The following is a 20,000-nucleotide window of genomic DNA, read 5'->3' on the forward strand; positions in this document are numbered from 1 at the left end:
GCACAAAATAGTTTGGCGGGACACATGCGGCCCGCGGGCCGCGAGTTTGAGACCACTGCTTTACATCATCTTTCTCGTCAATCTTTGTCAATTGAAAATGGTGAATGGTGCCGGTCGACAGACTCGAACCGAAGGTGCAACAGTACACCACGAATTTGACACTCCATTTTGAAGCGATCGTTCGTCTCTGATGCCATTTGATCGCGTTCTGTCGGTTCTGAGGATAGATTAGCAAACACCCATTGTTATTGTTGTGTCCCCCCGTGTTACATTATTGTGTCCCCCCGTTGACTGCCCTTTCATCTCATTCTCCGTGTGTCAACGACATAAAACAAAAAATCATTGACATTCCCCCTACTCCCGGCTTTCGTCGTATTCGATCACAATCCAATCGGTGTTCCCTGCGTTCCATGGTTTAGTGTAGGTGTTTCAAACTTACGGCTAGCGGGCCCGCTAAATTATTTTGCCAGACCGCGGCCACGTCCATGGTGTATATGTGTGCTATGATAGATAATGAATTTTATGTTTTATTTAATTTTATTTTATGCATATTTTGTAATTGAAGATTGGTGATATATCTTTAATGACAGTGGTGTTCGAAAAAATGGAATGAAGAAACATTTTTCCCCTCCAACACCCCTGAGAGTATTCAATTTTACCGGTTACTAGGCGCCTCCATCAACGGGTTTCGGTAAGGGAGCTTCATCATTTCGTTTTCCCGGCGCAGCGACCAGTTTTGGAAATACCTTTAACCCTCTGGCCACTAACACCGGCACTGGTTGGGCTATGCAGGGCAAAAGCAAATGCAATAATGCCATGCAGCTCCAAATTCGGCGACGAAAAGTCCCGCGGACTGGTTGATACTTTAAACTGCGGCCCGCATGCTGATGTGAGTTTGAGACCCCTGGTTTAGTGTGTGTTTATGTGTCTGCCTGTGCGTGTGTGTGTGTGGGTGTGAGTGTGTGAATGTAAAAGAGATGCTCCAAAGGTATTACTGCTGCATTTAAACTCCATTTCCATTCCAAATCGATCTCACAATCGAAAAAATTCTCTATGAGATGCCAGCACTAGAGAAGCGTTGTAATATGCGCGATGCCATTAGTACAATCTGTTCTCTGCCAGGTATCGCATCAGAGCTAACAATTATCTCGTGACAGTCTGTCCTGGCGTCGGTCGCTTCCGTCAACAACGATCCTCTTCCTGAAGTTGTCCCTAGTCCCAGCGTAGGTTCTCAAGTGTAATCGTGTTCTCACTCCCATTCCCTTATGCCCATACTGTCGCACAAAAAAAAAATACATAGGAAAGTACGGCCTTCATCCCCTAGAGTGTTTAAGTGTGTCTTTTATTTTCCCATCCCTGCGTGTGTGTTGGTATGTGTTGGTCGATTTATTATTTTCCGCGCAGTCTTCCCAGTGAAAGCCATTGTTGACATCGGTCCATTTCCACCGCTTTCTATAGATCTTGGCATTAGCCTTGGCTTCAGACTGTCTTCCAGAGGATCGTTTTAGGAAAGCTTTAAGTGTCAGATTCGATAAGCCGTTGAGAAGTGAGATTGAAACGCAAAAGCAAAGTAGAACGCGTAAAGGAAAAGCCCCCTTGAAACACACCACACAATACTTCGGTCCTTATTTGGAGGAAAAACACCATTGAAAACGGTAAAACGGTTCGAACGGACGGTGATAAGAGGTTGGGCGATTCACCGACTGTCGCTCCCTCCGGTGCGGCTAATGGAGAATTTAATTACACAACGCCATAGCTATGCTATGGAACAGGACGAACGACCGAAGCTTCCGATGCGGTGTGGCGTTCTTGGAGATTTTTCCGCGAAAGCATTCCTCGGGCGCGAGACGTATGCGAGGGCTGGGATGGCACCTTAATGAAGATAATAAGCACGACTGTCGAAGCAACAGCGTTTAGTCTTGGCTCGTAGCGGGCCGATACGCTTCATATGTTTACGCGTCTGCACCTGAGCAGAGATAGCTGGCGCCACCGGCTCGGGCCCGCTTTGCGCCGTTTTTTTTTTTACAAACAACCCACACCGCAATTCATTATAATGTTTGCTCCAGCACAGGCGCACCAGTGAACGAACGGCCGGAATGGAACGGCCGAGGCCGAACACCGTTGGAGCGAATATCATCAATCGCATCAGCCACCAGGAGGCGCCTCCATCCAATTGGGATAGCAATTTACGGACAAATATTTTGGGTTTTAATAAAGCTTAGCAACATTTTCTGCTCCACCCCCATTCGTACCTTACTTGCTACTTCCCATACGCCACGACGGACAATAAATCGTTGATTGGAGTGACCAAGTGGCGAGGGGCGAGGTGCAACATGCAACCCCGCCCCCCTTCCCTTACCGGTGCGTTCGTTGGTGAGCTTTTCGTGGGAACCTGAAATTTTCAGGTTTTTGTTGTTTTGTTTTTTCGGTTGGGTCCACCGGCCGGCTTCCGCTGGTGGTGGTGGATCCACATCCGCGTGCGGGCGCGGCAGTGTCCAAGTACAAGTTGTAGAAAAGTTGATTAAAAAGTTGCCTCATGAAGGAGGATTAAATCATCGCGCTCACATTTAATGAGTGTGCGTTGTCGGGTGCCGGGATGCTGCTGGTGGTCCATCCGGTCTATGCTCCGAGGTTTGTTTTTTTTTTTTGGCGGTGGCTCGGAAGGAAATGATTTCGTTTCATTATTTGCATTGACGCCGAACTGGCTCTGGGCCGAAAATGATGCTCTGGTGTTGCTGTTGCTGCTTCTGCTGTTGTTTTGTTTCACTCCAACAGAAGGAAAAGCGTTATGCTACCTGTTCGACTCGCGCGAATGGCGGATGTGTAGCCATAGTGACGGAGCGGTTTGAACTTTTTCTCCCATGCAGATGGCCATTAAAATTGAGTCAGGTGGAGGCTTAAGCCGTAGGATTATGGGATATCGAGCGTTTTGCGCTGCTTCATCCAATTGTTGGCCCGTGCGGTGCTTGTGGTTGGTAGGATTGACGTTGATCACCCTGTCTTGGGAGGCAGTGCGAGACAGGTAGCTTAACAGCTTCCAGCAACACCCAAGCCTACGTTAATTCAATTGAACCGTGGCGCTTTCTTGAGCGTTCACGTTGTCGAAACGTCAAACCATATTCCATGTTGTTGGCGGAGTGTGGAGTTCAACTTGAATGGCACCAACCGGTGTCAATGACGCAATTAAAGCTATCCATCGTAGCCGTAGCGATGACAGCTTCTTAGCGATGTGTGCTTTCACCTGAGATCACTTGTAAATAAGACACCCTCTCTTTAGCCACCGAGGGCAGCACATGGGCACAAGCTCACTCTTTGACGCGCGCCGTCACGAAATGGATTTATGATGTTGCTTTTCAATGTCTCTAAGTGCTGTCGGTCCCTCGTCAACGTCATCAACCTTCGCCTCGGATAGGGTGGTTGGGGATGGTTGGTGGCTGGGAGGGAGACCACCTTAACCTTCATGCTCTTCGCAGCAGCTCTGCGTAAGTCAATATTGTGCCATTACGTAATGTTTGTTTAAAGGCACGCAAACAGCTGCACTCATTCGCACACACAAGCATAGACACAGTGGAAGAGACAGCCATCCTTCGAGGCGCTTGGTGAGGAATACATTTTTAAACGTTTTCATCTTGCGCATCTGCACGCACGCAACGACGTTATCAACCCGTAGGACGAAAGCTCCCTGCTCTGACACTCCGAATGGCATCGGCTACGGATCGGAATGGATCCGACCTTCCGGTGGGCGTCAACAGCAAACAGCAAACACGTGTAAAGTGCTTCGGTTCGGTTCGGTGCGAGAGAAAACTATATTGGAAACATATGCAAATCATGCTTTTCCTTCACTTTTCCTTCTGCTCTTTGTGTTCTTTTGGGTGTTGAAGTGAGTGAAATGAAGGATTGCTGCTGGTAGATGTATATCTTTTCAAATGGACTGCCTCAGAGCACGATAAGTGAACCTCCTCACAACATGCTCTTCTTCGCGCTGGGACTGGAGTCTTCTTTTTGATTGATCTGTGCCAAGAACCGGGAGCTCATCTTCATCCGCAGCCTTCGTATTTCGGTTCGCTTAATTCTCGTAAGCGTTAGGCGTGTGTTTCGTTGGGATCACTTCCATGATTGATTGATATGCTTCCGACTAATGGTCGACGAAGAAGAAAGCAACGATACGCCTCACGCATTGTTCGTCTGCATCTTTCACGAACACTTCACTCTCTACTTTACGCACATTAGCGCAACCACCACCCGATAAACCGCACAGAATGGGTCGAACCCACCTCTGTTTTGGGGTTGGCTATCTCTTCACATCCTCTCCATCTACGATTCGTCTCCATCGTTTTCTGTCTTTCTGGTGTGTTTTCAGATTCTTCTCTAGCGCTGCGTTTTCCTTCTCCTTCTTCTTTTTCATTACATTTCTTTTGACGCTTTCTTTTCCACTCTTTCGCTCTCTCTCTCTGTCTCTAACTTTCTCGCTGTATCCCTCTCGATAAACCCTCGATTGCGTCTACGTATGTTGTGTGTGCGGGTGTGCGTGCGTGTTTGTTAGATTTTTTTCTTCTTCTTTTTCCGTCAATTCTCCTTCTTCCAACCACCCCTTTTGGGCGCGTGACTGGGGCAACCACGAAACCAACCGGGAACCGGAAACGAAATGAATAAAAATGGCGGACACGCGACACAACACGACGCCAGACTCGAGCCAGAAGCATCAACGGCGTGGCGCCATCTGTATTGTGATAAACAATGATAATGTGGTGCACGCGAACGACACCGACACTGATCTGGACGATGAATGTGGCCCAGACTGTGGTGCTGGTGCTGGTAGTGGTGGTTGTTGTTGTGCAGCGGCCTGCAGTGCTGACTGTGGTTGTTGCGGAAGTGCCTGTCAGCAGCAGCAACATCAGCAGCAGCAGCAGCAGCAGCAACACCATCACCACCATCAGCATCAGCACCACCACCACCACCACCACCATCAGCAGCAACAGCAGTACGGACAGTCTAGTTGCTGTATGGTTGGGCGCCATCATCATGACGACGGTTCCGGGGCAGCTCACTGTCGCCATCATAAGTTTCGCAAGATCATGTGCCTCTGGAACCATCTGAAGCGGTACGGTAGGCTGCGGCGTACGGCCTGTCCAGCAGCAGCAGCAGCAGCACGGCACTCGCCCGATCCGGCTGTAATCGGCCCGGGTTGCCCGGGTCCCGGCACTGGCTCCGGCACTGGCAATCGACTAACCGTTCCGCCGGCCAGCCCCATTCCACCCGGTTGCCGGATTCATTCGCGTTGCCCCAGCGTCGGCTGCGCAGAAGGTCAGTTGCCGATTGCCTGCTCCAGCGGTGCGCACACATTTCGTATTCCGCTTGCTGTTCGCTTGCTGCTCGCTTGTTGGTCTGTTGTTGCATCTAGTGCTTCCTGTTCTATTGCTTGCACGCTTTCCTCGCTCGCTAAGCTTTTCCTGCACTCACATCCTTATACGCTTCGACCGAATCCTTGCTGTCTCCGTTCGCTTCCATTGTAGCATCCGTAGCTTTTAGTGCACCGACCGACATCACTCCTTCATCCCCTATTTCTGCTTTGCATCCACTAGCAAAGTGACTCATTAGGCTGTAGGGTGACACTTAGCTTAGCACTGTTGTTCGTCGATCGATGTCGTCGTCGTCGTCGTCGTCGTCGTCGTCGTCATCGACGTTAGCGCCTCGCTGTTAATGCAACATTCCACATTCCGCCATTGCATCGTCGTAGATGCTCGACACACTGTTCGCTCGGTAGCTCGTAGTGATTGCTACAGTGCTTGCTAGCAATTGTTTTCCACCGTTGCGCGCCCAACAGTCGAGTAGAAACGTCGCACTAACGAGGTCCATTATACTACCATGCGCTAGAAGGTGTTGCAATGGTCGTGATATCGTGCTGGCTGCTCGTGAGGGAAATCTAACGAATTTAGCAAGAGTAAAGCAAATGGACTAGGTGTCAAACCTCCGGCGGTGCGTGATGGTGTGACAGTGCAATCCTGGGAATGCTTTACAAGCGCGTTGAGCTGTTGATAATTTGCTGCAAGTGGACCAGGCTATCGAGCAGAAAATGGCTTATGACTTGGTTACTTCTTGAATTAAGAATGGCTACATGATATACAAATCAATCGGGAGTTTATCGGATAGAAACTTCAAACATGATCCATCCAGAGATAGGCACTTCCTTTTATCTTTGAATTCTAGATTCAATGTTATCCACGCGCCAGCAGAGACTCCATTCTGTTCAACCATAGCCAAGCAGTATGCTACTCGTGAAGAGGCATCGATTGGTAAATACTAGCCACCATTATCGCTCCAGATACAGCCCCGGCGAAGGTCCACTGCTCAACGATAATAGCGTCATTGGATCCGGCCATGCTTCGAGTTTGATTATTAAAAGTAAACGATGAAGAAAGATAAATTATCTTTTGCTCCGTTTTGCGATAATTTATCTCCCGCTGCCGACCTACGGTAGGGGTCCACAAAATGAAGCTCGTGGTCGTAAAGAAGAGAGCTAGAGTGAAAGAGAGCAAGCGCGCTAGTTATGTCAATTTAGGCCATCGTTCAGGGTGCTCCATCCTTTGCCGGGGGACCGGCCGGCCTCCCTCAACTCAGTTTCAATTGGCAGCGTGGAGCGCGAGCAAAAGCAAACTCCAACAATTACCGTTGCCGTTCGTCGGGCGTGCCGATCTTTTAAAGACGCGAGTCATACGGATCCAGGGGAGAATGAAATGATGGCGCTTGCGTTTTTGCCCGACTGCATGCTAACGAGATCGTCGCTCCTCCTAATGTTTTTTTTTCCTTTCGTGGTTGCGCGCTGCGTGGACCACAAGCAGCAGCAGCGCTGGCAGCTGCTGCAAACCACTGAATTGTTTGGTGTGGTTTTCCTATGTTGCGGCCTTTGCTGGCCGCTTCGTTATCGCGAGATGGTCGCGACTCGCTAGGTTTCCGCGTTCTGCGTGCTCTTTCGTTGTACCAGCTAAACAAGCTGCCGGTGGTCCTGGGGATTGGTTTTAATCCCAGCGGAACCTGGTGGCCACGCTGGCCAACACGTAAGATGATAGCGTAGGTATTGTTTAACATGACCTTTCGTGCTTCGTAACGAAGATAGAGAAGCTGGAATCGGAGCAAGCCATAATCGGTTTCGAGTCACTCACTCAAAAATAATGTGCTTTTTATTCAGAAGAAGATGCTCCATTTGGATGGATTCATCTCGAGCATATTATTTATGCGTTCAAGGTTGCTCTTGCAAGGTTCATTAATTCATGTCCCGGCTCGAAATCAACAAACCCTTGAGCTCACTCCCATCTTATCGTATGTTTTGCGAGGGAAAGATTATGCCAAGCGCCAAAATAATGGTTGCATTAATATTTAGATAAGCCATAAACCCCTTTGATCGATTACCGTCTGTTTCGTTAGCGATCGCCTTGGGTATAAAGTTTCTTATTCAGGCGTTAGACACACATCTTGCCCGGTTTGGCACATCTTCAACCATCGAGCATCTACCGTTGCCGATGTTAAAGATGCATCGCATAGCGCAGTCCAATGGAGAAGCTCTTTAAGTAGCTGGATGAAGAGCAGTTTATTATCGGCATCGTACTCGCCGTCCTGCCGATAGCCTCATAGACATAACTTTCAATATGCTTCATTCGCTATCACACACCGATTGCTCGTTAGCATCGAGAGTGAAGCTGCATCGAACCTAATTGAATTACGAGAAACCTTGCCAGAGAGCTAGCGCAGAGCAGTGCCGTGCAGTGGCGTGGAAGTGGCAACCGGAAGGCATCTAAAACTTTGGCTATCAAGAGTGCAAAAGTTCCTGCAGAGCAATGGCAAGGAAATGGTAAAAAACAACTGGAAAACTCTTGCTCTTCGCAACTCACACGTATGAGGCGCACTCCGCAGCACCCAGATCGAATGTTTCAATCCGATCAGCTCTTCCATTTCAAGCACCAACTAGCAGCATGTTGGTTACCTTGTGAAGATGATGCTCCAAAGTTTCATGATTCCATTGGCAACAATCATCATTGCTCCCTGCAGTGAGCACACTTGTAAAACTCTTAAAGACGTTCCCTTTTGCATTTTCATCCATCCGTACAAGGGCCAAAGGATGGCGCGTTTGGCGGGGGTTCCGAGGGTTTTTTCGGACTATTCCTATGGCATTGATTAAGTTATGCTTGCCTGCTAACGCTCGATCCTGGTGTTTTTTTTTCTTCCTTCTTCTTCCCCATTCGCTTCTCCTGAATCGGTCATCTGCCTCGCCAAATCATCATCAATATCAACACAACTGGTCTGTCGTACGCCGGAACCATGCCACCGTGGACATCGAAACATCAAACATTGCTCGTCCGGATGCTGGAAAATGGAAAATGGGTTCGCTTGGGATTCCTTCGGTGCTTGTTTGCTGTTTGGTGCACCCTGGTGCCGGAAATCTAATTAAACTGTACCTCGACGGCCATCGACGGTGGACGGACGAATGGACATCAGGCGGCACGTCGACCCGGCCTGCCAAGGGATGGCGTGCGGAGCATAAGGCCGCCCGAACGCTTGGCATCATCATGGGAGTGTTTCTGCTGTGTTGGCTTCCATTTTTCCTCTGGTAAGTACGAACTATCGCATCCTTGGGCCGGGGTTTGCTTCTCCTCATGATCGAGGTGCGATCGGAATGTGTTCGAAGATGAAAGCTCCGGTATATCGATCGCGCGCCGAGGTTAACGCTCGTGAATTCAATTACACTACCGATGAAAAGGTGAAAAGTACAGTTGTTGTTGATTCTCTTTCGCTGCTGTGATTCGTCGTTTGTAAGAGTGGTAAAATTGGACCGATTTTTGTTGGTTTGAGTTCCATTTTCTGCAGTGAAACGCTAAAAGCATAATTTTTAGCACAAAAAGCATATTTTTTTCGTTATCGCAACGAAAATATTCTGGCCGTTTATTGACGGTGCTTGGTTGTTTCTCAGTAACGGTGCGCTATCATCCTGAAGGTAGCATCACTGGCCCATTGGAACTCAATCGCCCATAGTCTCACTTCCTGGTTCACTAAATTCCTACCACACTAACATATCCGGATCAAAATGTACTAATCGCCAAAGGATGTACTTGATTGCACCAGAGCGACCACATGCCAGCGAGTGCTGCAGCAACACAAACAACTACACCACAACCGCTTACTGAATAAAAAAGTAGCGAACGGGAATTTAATTACAAATGGCCGCAGCAAATCGATTTGCAAATGTGCCCACCGCCTCCCCCTTTTTTGCATGCCATTCCCAGCATCCGAAATAACCGCGGTCGACGCAAAAAAGTAGCGGCTTCAATACATTATTTGCACCCGTTTGACCGCTGTGAGTACGCGGAACCAGGTGGGAGAGGAAGAAAGCATAAAAATCGCAATCGCTAATGCAGTTAGAATCGATAAGCTTCCGGTAAGCCGAGCCAGTCGGTGCAGCTGCTAAACCGATCGAGGCCCATCCAGCTGATGATGCAATTAGCACCGCATAGAATGTTTAATAAGCTCCTCCCTCAACCCACACGAACGATGCTGCTGCGACCCCGTTTGGCTGCGGAATCGTAATGATTGCAAATCAAATCAAACAGCAACGCACCGTTGCACTTTGGTATCCTCTGGAGCAGATGATGAAAGATTTTTTAATTTACGCGACCCTGCAATGCCAGTTTCCGATTCGCTGCCCGGAATCGAAGGACAGGCGCACGGAATGGGTGTTTTTGGTGGCACGCGATTGGCACGGAACTCTTTAATTGATTGACTGATTTGCGAGATGATTAAATCGGGACCGATCCGGGACCTTGCCGGGTGGTGAACGTGACTGAGCGGGCGTACGACATGAATTGCGTTAATTGAACCTCACTCCTGGGGTGGACTGGTGGGTGTTTCACCTCTCCACCCAGCTCATAATAGTCGATAAAGCCTGTTGCTTCCAACCTGCAAATGGGTCCATTACGTTCGATTTCCAGCACGATTTTGGGGCGATCCTCTTTGGGAGTTTTCCCCCTTTTCGTGCATCGCCTCGTTGCCCAGTGACCGGGGAACCGAGAGACGAGACATCGAAGCGTTCACCTAATTGACCACGATGGTGGCAATTAAGCTGCGTTTATGCGAAGTTGATGTTGCAGACCCGGGGGTTTGCAGTGGACCGGGGGCGGTTGATTGTTTGAATTAAAAGCACCACCAGCAGGTGGCACCGTCAGGCTAGGCAGACCAGCTGCTTGGCGGCCAGTTCTTGGCCCTGTAGAGATGAATTACCATCAGATACCTCAAAAATGTTTTGACGTTCCATTAGCGGAGCGTTTAGATTGGATAATGGGTTCCAGCGACCAGCAAGTTGGTCGCTCACCAAGGAACAACCAATGGAGCAGAATCCCTTCCGTCGACCGTCTTGTTGAACTAAACGGTGTGCGTGTTCGTAACTTGAGCATTACATTTGCTGCGGAAGTTCCACTGCAATCTACTGGAAGAAAATGCCTATTCGCTTGTTACGCACCAGCCGACGAATTGAGGCTCGATCCAGGGAGTGTTCGTGAAGGCGTTGAGGTCGACATCCCGGGACTCGCTACACGACTGACAACCATCTTCGGTTTCACTCACGGCGTTTCCTCGCATGGTGCTCGTTAGTGCCTGGGCCTAGCCGGGATTATCTGGCCGAAATGGTGAAGATGATCCCTTTCAATACGACGGCGGGCCCGGTTATGCAAGAACATTTAAGCACGAGGTGCGTAAGTGGTTGCGGTGCCTGGTGCTTTGCTTGACTTATGATGATGCTTTCCTCGAGCGAAAAGAGAGAGAGAGCAAAACGGGGTGCACGAGTGTCGTGACAGAGGGAAGGGCTGAGCGTAGGCCAAGCGTGGTTCGTTGGCTTCGCAGTCAAGCGTCCTTGGCGTAGGGCGATGATTTACCGTTGAAATATGAGCTGGCTTTTGAGGACTCCAATTTTTTTGCAGCTTCAGGCATCAACATCGCAGAGAGGCATACCGGAGGTTAACAATGGAGGCTCAATGCCGGGGAAAACCCACGCTCCTGACACAAACACCCAGACAGGAGGCAACCATCAACCGTTCGACAGTACGCGCTGACTGGGCGAAGGCCCTCAGTCTCTTTCGCTTTAAGTGGCCATCATTCAGGTGAAATGTGACCAATGTTTTGGGTGGATAAGCCTGGAGCGAGCGGGAGTGGTTGGAGTTGAACAGGAGCGAGGACAAATTGAAACATAAAAAGACATGTCCAAACTTTACAGACAAGTTCGTTCGGGGGGGGGGGGGGGGGGGGGGGGGGATTCCTTGGCTCTTCGTTAGGCACTGGAACTGATTAGTTGACGTTGTCGTGTCACGTCGCTCGTCCTGGTTTGTCTTTCGCGAGCCCGGGGTTCGAGGAACCATTTGCCTTCAACATGATCGCCAAAAGAGAGAAGAAGGGAGTGAGGGAGGTAGAATGGGGTATTTGCGGTTTTCCGTGCTGTGTGCCAATCGCTTACAACTTTTTAGTTCACAAAATGGCCGTAGGCTGATGGTTGTTTGTTTAAAACTCGTTGTACCTTCCGACAATGGGGTCGCGATTCAGGTGAATCTGAATGGTGATTGTAAACTTTAAGGATTAAGCGAGGTTTAGACCGAGGGAGATTTCGAGGGTTCTGGCCAGGTGTTTCTGTAGTCCTACTTAAGTAACATGCGTTGAAATTGAATGGCGAAACAGATTCAATAAATAGATGGTATATCGTTAGCAGAGCATTTCTGCCGCAAGCTGACATATATTTATTACCACGAGGGAATCAATCTTCATCATCATCATCCTCATCATCTATCTTTTTTTCTTCTTCCGTTTTTTTCCCGCAGGTATGTCATCACGTCGCTGTGCGGTGAAGAAGCGTGTCCGTGTCCGGAGGTCGTGATTACGGTACTGTTCTGGATCGGATACTTCAACTCGACACTGAACCCGCTCATCTACGCCTACTTCAACCGGGACTTCCGGGAAGCGTTCCGGAACACTCTGCAGTCGCTGCTGCCCTGCTTCGTCCGCCGTAGCCCCTACGGTGGCCACAGTGTCTACTACGTGTAGTATTAAGCGTGTATCTGTGATTGTTTCCTGCGTTATTGATTGTTGGCCACCCTTCCAGTAAGAGAGAAATGACAATGAGAGAGTGGTCCAAAATATTCCACCGTTCCAAGTTTTGGCCCCGAAGCGATGGCCTACCATGTGCCAGGAGCTGCTGCTGCTACTTCCGTTCCATCCTCTGGGGGGTTCTGCCATCTCCCCGCACGCACCAGCCATGTTCGGCCACGCAAAGGTGATCGTGGCCGGCTTATACTTTGTGCTGCATAATTGAACAGCATCAACGGTGTTGAAAGTGTGGTCGCATGGTGGCAAAAAAGGGGATTTTTTGTTGTCGCGTCTCCTCCAGGCAACAAACGGAGAAGCCAAACCGACGGACGGTCTGTTTCGAAATCGAATTAGACAGCTGTGGGAGTGGGGGCGTGGTGTGTGAGCATTCGAAATGGAACCACCGGCAGGCGGTCAGGTGTGTGACAGTCTTCGGCGTCTGTTTATCGAGCGTATACCGTTGGGACGTCCTTAGCCAATGAACAGGCAGCCATGTAGCATCATCTGCTGTTGTCAGCTTACGCTCCGCCAGACCTCGGGCGAGAAGGACCGGGCCGGCGTGGATCCCATACATCCCCGGTTGCTTTGATCAATTTTCACGCCCCGGACACACAGGATGGCTGAGCAAATATTGGCACACTCCATGCCGCGGTGTATTGAAATGTTGCGCCCACCCACCCGGTGCTGTCCCGGTGTTTGACTACTTCAGGCACACGCACCTGGCATCCGCGTGTCATCTGATTTGCCGGCAGAGGAGCTGATAGGGCGTTTGTCCTGCTCTTAACATTATTTACCCAACAACGCGCCTTCGCTCTCTTTTCACCTACCTACCTACCTGTTTGATTGTTGGCCACGCTACCCAGGTTGCTGTATCGTGTCACACCGGAAAGGATAATGCGCCGCAAAAGAGCAGCCGAACAGTCGAGCCGAGGCGACAAAGTACCGCGAACCATCGGCGTGATCGGATTTCAACAAACGGCAACAATCAATATTGGTGGACCGTGAAGCAAACAGCAGCGGGAACTTAGTGTAAGTGCGCCGGTGGAAAACCGACCAAAACAAGCGAAGCGTCGTTTGTTGCGCAGTTAAGGGGAATGCTGATGAAGCTGATTTGCCATTGGAAGGAATAGCACAGAGGGGAAAAAGAAAACAATGCAGAAATACATCAGCGTCAAACACGCGCCAGATATAGCGGAGCATCATAAATGTAGCAATAATAGTTGTTATCAAGAGAAGTAGCCGATTCGTAAGTCTGAAGCAAAAGAGGGATGGGAGATCATCGTCATCATCGGTGCATAGAATAGATAGATGTCATTAGATGGTTCAATATACACGAAGAGACGCTTAACAGGGGGTACCATATTGTGTGGCTGAGATGTTATATCAAACAGAGTGCATGTTAATTGATGTTAAAGATTGCTTAGTCTTAGCCAGGGACGCGTGGGTCGCGTCGCCGGAAAGCAGTATCCGTTGGAATGGCGAATAGAGTAGCTTAGTCGATATTGGTTGTTCTAGTGAATTCAGAGACCGTCTCTACAATATAGTTCATTGCGTAAGGGCAGAAGGGTGACCGTGTATGTTGATTAGGCGCCTTTGGAGAGTTTATCGATTTCTTGTTCTAAAGAAACTAATGATTACGTTAATCGATTTCTGTTCGATTGACTGTACCGCCTACTAGAGTAGAGGCACTCGGTAGGTGACTAGCGCCACCATAAAAAATCGCGTAGTGCCCTAGCAGCAAGCAGTGAAGTGGTTTTCTTCGTTGCCATGGCGCACTCACCACCACTTATGCACTCTCTTCTTTTTTTGAGACCGTGTTATCCCGTACATCATCTAACTGACAATCCGGTGCATATGGGGAAGACGTACTGCAGGTTTAATGTCTAGCAACTCGTCTAGCTATGGTGGAACTACAAGAAAACAGTGAACGGATCGTGTATTAGGTGTGCACCGTATGTAGGGTGTCCCATTGTAGGTGTGTGAGGCATGTTGTTGGAAGTTACGAACACAGAGCATATTTATCAGACTTGCCAGACGATTCAAAGGGTGCCCAGCTAGTACGATGGTGGTTCCAATGCATGTAGACTTTCGAGAGAGAGAAGTGGCGAACCCTTTATCAGGCGCTGGTTTGTACGAATTGGCGATTATACGTGTTCGAAGGCAGTAGTAACATTTCAGTGAGAAAATAAAATCATAGAATAAGACAGCCAGACGGGTACGATTCATCATTCCAACTGAATGGTGAATATCATTAGCGTGTAAACTATTGCGTTTAGTTGATAGATAAAACGAGGACGAGCGAGAGTTTCGCTGTAATAGTGGTGTGTGCTTAGAAGGGTCAATGCCATGAGCTACCCTTACTGCTAACAGTGTTGGTGTACATCTGTACAGAGCGGTATGTTTCCATATCCCAACTCACATTCCTACACTCACCGTAGAGGCAATGGGCTGGCGAGATGCAACGCTGATGCACGGTAATCATTACGCAAACGTTTGTGTCGCTGTTTGGTGTTAATGTGTAGTGTGAACGACGCCGGCCAGTGTAGCGAATGGCAGCTTTTGGAATTATTTTAGAAGCTTTTTGGAACCAATCTTTGAGCCTAGTTTGAGTCAAACTGTCTGACCTGACGCCTAACATAACCACAGAGCGAGTGGCAGCCAGCAGCAAACTGAACCGATGTTACCGATGATTGATGTTCGAAGGGGATCCCATAGCCTAGCGAGCAGCACGGGAGAGCGAGAGAGAGATGTAGGTGTCTTGCGGAAACCCCTATACTGAGCGTGCAGTGTAAGTGCCGTGTATGAGCCGTTAATAAAGACTGTCGAAAATAGAGCAAAATAGCCCCTAAAACCATGGGATGCAGTTTGTTTTTACTTGCTTTGCCCTTTTTGTGGTTCCTTTTATAGCAACTCTTCGATCGGACCGCGAAACACCAATCGCCACATGGAGGCGCCAGTTTTTCATGGCTTTCATGGAGCTTTCTTTCGATGAATTTGTCGCGCGGATGGGATTTAACCCCCTTAAGGCGTATCCTTTAGTGCTTGATTTGAAATATTTCGTTTGGCGTACTGAACGCTGCTCAACTGCCTTCGCCATCTCCATCAGGGGCTGATAGCTGGGCACCTGGTAAACAATTTATCGTTGAAAGCCGAAGAGTCTTCACATATTAATTGGGTCATTTTTATCATGACTTCAAAGAAATAAAAAGCGATTTCAAATTTCTTCAAAACCCCTCTCCTTTGCTTGTGAAATATCCTTTTTCAGTACGTAGTACCTGACTGGCCCACTGTTAGTGAAAATCGAAACTCGCTAGTATCCGTAATGCAGCGCCATCTACATTCTAACGAGTGAATTGCTACTTGCACGCAAATCAACCCCATATTTTCTTTTTTTTTCTTCAAAAAAACCTTGAGGTGGAAACCGCCGAGAACTTCACCCGCTTGAGTTCAACAGTTACTAATTCCAAATACATGTTAAACAACAAACAACGTAAACAAATAATATCATTTAGTGGTGTGGAAGAGATTCAACCTAAAGTAGCAGCGCCTGGAAGGAATGAAAACACGAAAACACCACACCATGTACATCATTTCAATCATTTCCACTTTATTCAACAGAACGTACTCAATTCATCGTTCTCGTCTCGTCTTACCGCCAGATGGTGAAGGAGTGAGATTAATAACAAGGAAAAATAAATAACTGACTCTGTACCTAGCGAATAGACTTTAAAGCTATCAAACGAAACGCGTTTACAGTATATGAAGAGAAACTAATCGTTCGTTTCGTTCTAACAAGGAATCTGCCCACTTCACTAGCTTCATTCTCGTTGCCTCCCTCAAAGGGAAGGAAACCGATCTCACCGATCCCATATATTGTCCTGCCGATGCAAGGTGACAAGATGTTGGGCGCGCCCCGGTGGCGCTTCGTTTTGTTTAGCTGGTGCAACTCTTTGTGCAACGTTCACCGTACGCGGGAGCGGGCGATGCTAAGGGGAGCTATTTGTTTTCTCATAAATGCTTCCATCACTGCATGCAGCGGCCCCACAGTGTGATCTGATCTGCGCTAGCTATCTATCATTCCATCTTGCACTGTCGCGCCAGTGTGTGTCTGTGTTCATTTGCTCGTAATTGAATCAGATACCCATGGTACTGTCACCATGGCTGAACGGAATGCTGAAGAGATGAACGGAAAGCGAATAGCGTAGCCGCCTAATAGGGATTTTGGGGGAGGATTGAAAAGGGCCTTTTAAAGGGGTGGGGGAACGGAACGGGGGCCGTGAGCAGTGCCCCGCCACCGTCGCCTCTGTTTCTCGTAATGTCAACATTTACACCAGTAAAAGTTATTTATTGTTAAGCATCAATTTTTACGACTAAACCCATTAACGACTACACGTTTATGTATCTGAATTTAATACGGAGTGTGCGTGTGCGCGCGTGTGTGTTGCACCTACCCCTCAGAGTGTTGAGGGGTGGGGTGGGGGGGGGGCACTCACCACACATACACCCACACACACACACACCCACCCAGTCACTCACTCACTCGCTCACAATCATTAATAAGATCCTTCCATCGTGGAGGGAAAGAACACTAATTACGCTACACACATTGCGCTACAAACATTACGCTAAGTTTGCTCCACTCGTTCAGCCTTCACCCCCCGCAGGGGTGGCATTAGCTGGTGCTCGCAGTCCGTGACTCCGTAGCTCAATGTTTTTGGGAGGGAAACAGTTTTGATTGTTGAACGCCAGATTTAACTTTTTTGCCAAGGAACGATCCGATTCGATCACTTTGCAGTAATGCAACACGCTCTCGCCAGTGCTGCCAGGGCAGTCAGGGTGATGGTGCGAAACCGCGTTAACTAGGTGAGAAAGGAAAAGTTGCCCTTCTTTTGCACAGAAATTTCGCTTGTTTAGCTTGAAATTTTCATTTGCGGCGTTTCCTTTGACCTTTTCTGTTTGGTTTGTTATTTATAACATATTCCTCTCTTTGCCCGTTGCACTATCTTGCCATTTTTAGCATTTTCTCTCAATTTGCGGTTTGCTTTCTCATCGAAGTGTTGCTTCACCGCTCATTGCCTCACTCTGATAGAAGTGTTGTTTATTTTCGTTTTGATTCTCACGGAGCTCGATGATTCTCGAGGATTTGAATAAACGTTCCAGAGCAGACAAACCGGGAGGTTTATTGACTTGTTGGCTCTACACTTGTCGGTGAACCAGTCCGGTGAACTACTCTTAAATGGTTTTCACTATTCGCTGAAGACTATTACTTCTCTATTGGACAGCAAGTGATGTTGGACAAAGGGAAGGGGAAAAGGGTAAAGGGGTTCACTATCTCTCGTTGCGATATTCCTAAATTCATAGATAACAACCCTCTACACACCAAAAACGGATTCTGATTGTTCGCTCTTCCGCTTCCGAATTTTACAACGCCACACACAGGCACACATCTAGACACCGATAAATGGTGCCACCTCGAGCACGCACGCACTTTTCCTCATCCACACACATACATACATGCAGCAGCACACACACTCGCTGCCACACACATACACACCTACAGAGCTGGAGACACACATACATATTTTATGGCGGAAGCATCCGAGTCACCCTGTTAACAGCACACTTTGAAGACTTTTTGCCTTTTTGAAATCGACGGAAGTTCGAATTCGAGTTAACAAACATGCAAACCACATTTACAGCGATGTTGTAACTCCTCCCTCAGCTCCCAGGGAAGCTGTTGTTGTTTCTCCTTCTCTCTCTCTCTCTCTCTCTCTCTCTGCCTCTTTTTTACTGTATCACTACAGACACGCTATCACTAGAAATAGTCTAGAACACGAGCTAACAAGTTGACGAAACAGTGACGACCGGAAGGAAGGGGCCGCTCGGTGGCAGGCGAACGGTATTCTATGTACATTGCAAAGGGCGCCTGCTGCGGTCTGCATTCTTCCTCTCCTTTTTTTGTTTTGCTGGGTTGCGTCAAAGCTGCACTTGCGAAACGAAGGGAATATCAAAGTAGGTCATGGTATCGTGGTTTGTCTCTTCAGTCTCTTCGCCCAACCACCCATCGGTGGGTGGTGGATAGAAATTTATCGCAAAACTAAAAACGAGAATAAAAGAATGGTGCTAGCAGCACAATCATCGGGCAATCTGCTACGCTCGCTGTTAGAACGTCTACATGTTAATCAAAAACCTACAAATAAACAAATAACAGCGTCAGGTACAAACGCAAATCCATGCAACTGATAAGCAATCAGCAATCAGCAAACTGCATGCTGTCACTGTCACAGGTGGTTGCAAAAAACCGACCTCACACGAAACAGGACCGTTTGCCGGTTAGAAAAGCCTCAACACAATGTCGTCAGTGCTTAATTTTTTTTCCAGGCTTGGAATCGGTTTAAAGGTAGCTGAATTTTTGGGGAGAGTGAAGCTTCACCCTTGGATTAACGGACTAACATGCATACTGTTACCTAGACAGCGAAGCAGGGGCACAGATGAAGTTACATGAAGTGAGCCCGGGAGTCAATTTCGCATCGCAAACCCAGTTCACTGTCTCCTACGCTATGCGCTATGAATTGAGTTTCCATATTCGATAAGTTGTTCTTATGTAATTTAAATTAAATATTGCTTTTTTGTATTATTCCATTATGTTGACCCTAGAGAGCACTAGCACCTTCTAACATTAAGCCAATGGGGCGGGGAGCCATAGGCGAGTCCTATAGTCTATCCTTACTACCATTGCGTCTGACGGTGGTATGATTTTCCAGTTTGGTTCCAGTGTCCTGCCTTCGTCGTTTTCTTTCCCATTTTATCGTCCACTTTATTTCCATTAGGTTTACTCCACGTGAGAGTTCACTCGCGGAGAGTGTCGGTAAGAAATCCGCGAAAGGAAAGCGGCAGTGCAATCGCGACGGATGATGTGTTTGCATTTCATTAACTCACCGACCACTGACAGGTGGTGCTGCTGTTGCTGTGATTACTATTTTCGAATCGAATTTCGCGTCCTAAAACGCACCGAACCCATGCCAACAGGACGGTTCCATCGTAAAGTGATGAAAGCAGATTGCTGCACGTTCACGTTGCAGCCACGGTCTACAATGTTTTGGGCGCATGTTTGCGCAGCCACAACCCCCAAAAACAATCCCCCGTTGGCCATTGAATGATTTAAGATGGAATGCTGCAGCAAGCGAAGGATGCCAGGGCAGCAGCAGTGGATCGTACCACAGAAATTCACTCCGATTCCATCGCTGCTACTCATTCGCTTCACTTCCTTAGTTCGTCGTCAATCACCAGAGGCAACTGGACCGGAATCGTGCTCGTTTACCTAGGCGTAACGCAAACAAAAGCATTTCGATCACGTTCTCAGAGCGATGAGCGTTGGCCCTGCTAGACCCTGACCGAGCGCACTCAACAGGAGGGCTTTGGGGTTGGGCTGCTGCAGTCCTACTGCTACCCGTACATCGTACTAACATCCCTCAAAATTGATTTCGATCCAAATTCGCATCCGGTCGTTCCGACACAAGTTGTTTGTCGATCCCGCCCCGTTACTCAACCCGGGGATATGGTGAGTGCTACGCTACGACGACCAGGTCAGACCAGGACGACGAACTGTTTTCGTGTTCGTCGATTAATTCATTCGCCTTACAACCTCTCCAACCCTGCCAGCCAGCACGCTGCGCCTTAATACGCTGCTAGCCGATGGATCGTGGCAGCTGCAGCTGCCATCTGTTGCATCGTTGCACTTTCCCCCGGGTTGCAACGAGCGCTGTGAGTGCTCGCGTGTGGGAGTAATCAGTTTGATCATCAATCATCTCAATTGATGCACCGAGGATGAGCTATGCCTCCCACCAGTGGTGGTTGGCAGTGTAACGATCCCGACAACTGGCAGC

The 20,000-nt window shown here is 48.4% G+C and overlaps 2 protein-coding genes across 9 annotated transcripts in view; one reads left to right on the plus strand and one right to left on the minus strand.

Annotated features, from left to right (window-relative positions):
- LOC126570386 (uncharacterized) overlaps positions 1–14,954 on the plus strand; it is a 58,338-nt gene extending 43,384 nt beyond the window's left edge. For 2 of the 3 annotated variants that reach the window (XM_050228117.1, XM_050228118.1), the window contains exons 8-10: positions 4,687–5,304; positions 8,491–8,602; positions 11,850–14,954. In XM_050228117.1, coding sequence (XP_050084074.1) covers positions 4,687–5,304; positions 8,491–8,602; positions 11,850–12,072 — 953 coding nt within the window. In that variant the 3' untranslated portion in view covers positions 12,073–14,954. The remainder of the gene's footprint in view (positions 1–4,686; positions 5,305–8,490; positions 8,603–11,849) is intronic. The other variant, XM_050228119.1, reaches the window with a different exon arrangement.
- A 769-nt stretch (positions 14,955–15,723) lies between these two features.
- The window catches only part of LOC126581584 (octopamine receptor beta-2R-like), a 79,461-nt gene continuing 75,184 nt past the window's right edge, over positions 15,724–20,000 (minus strand). For all 6 annotated transcript variants that reach the window (XM_050245338.1, XM_050245339.1, XM_050245337.1 and 3 more), the window contains one exon: positions 15,724–20,000. This exon is cut by the window's right edge and continues 1,966 nt beyond it. The gene's annotated coding sequence lies outside the window, so the exon portion shown is untranslated.

This window comes from Anopheles aquasalis, chromosome 2 (genome assembly GCF_943734665.1).
Source record: "Anopheles aquasalis chromosome 2, idAnoAquaMG_Q_19, whole genome shotgun sequence".
Lineage (NCBI taxonomy): Eukaryota > Metazoa > Arthropoda > Insecta > Diptera > Culicidae > Anopheles > Anopheles aquasalis.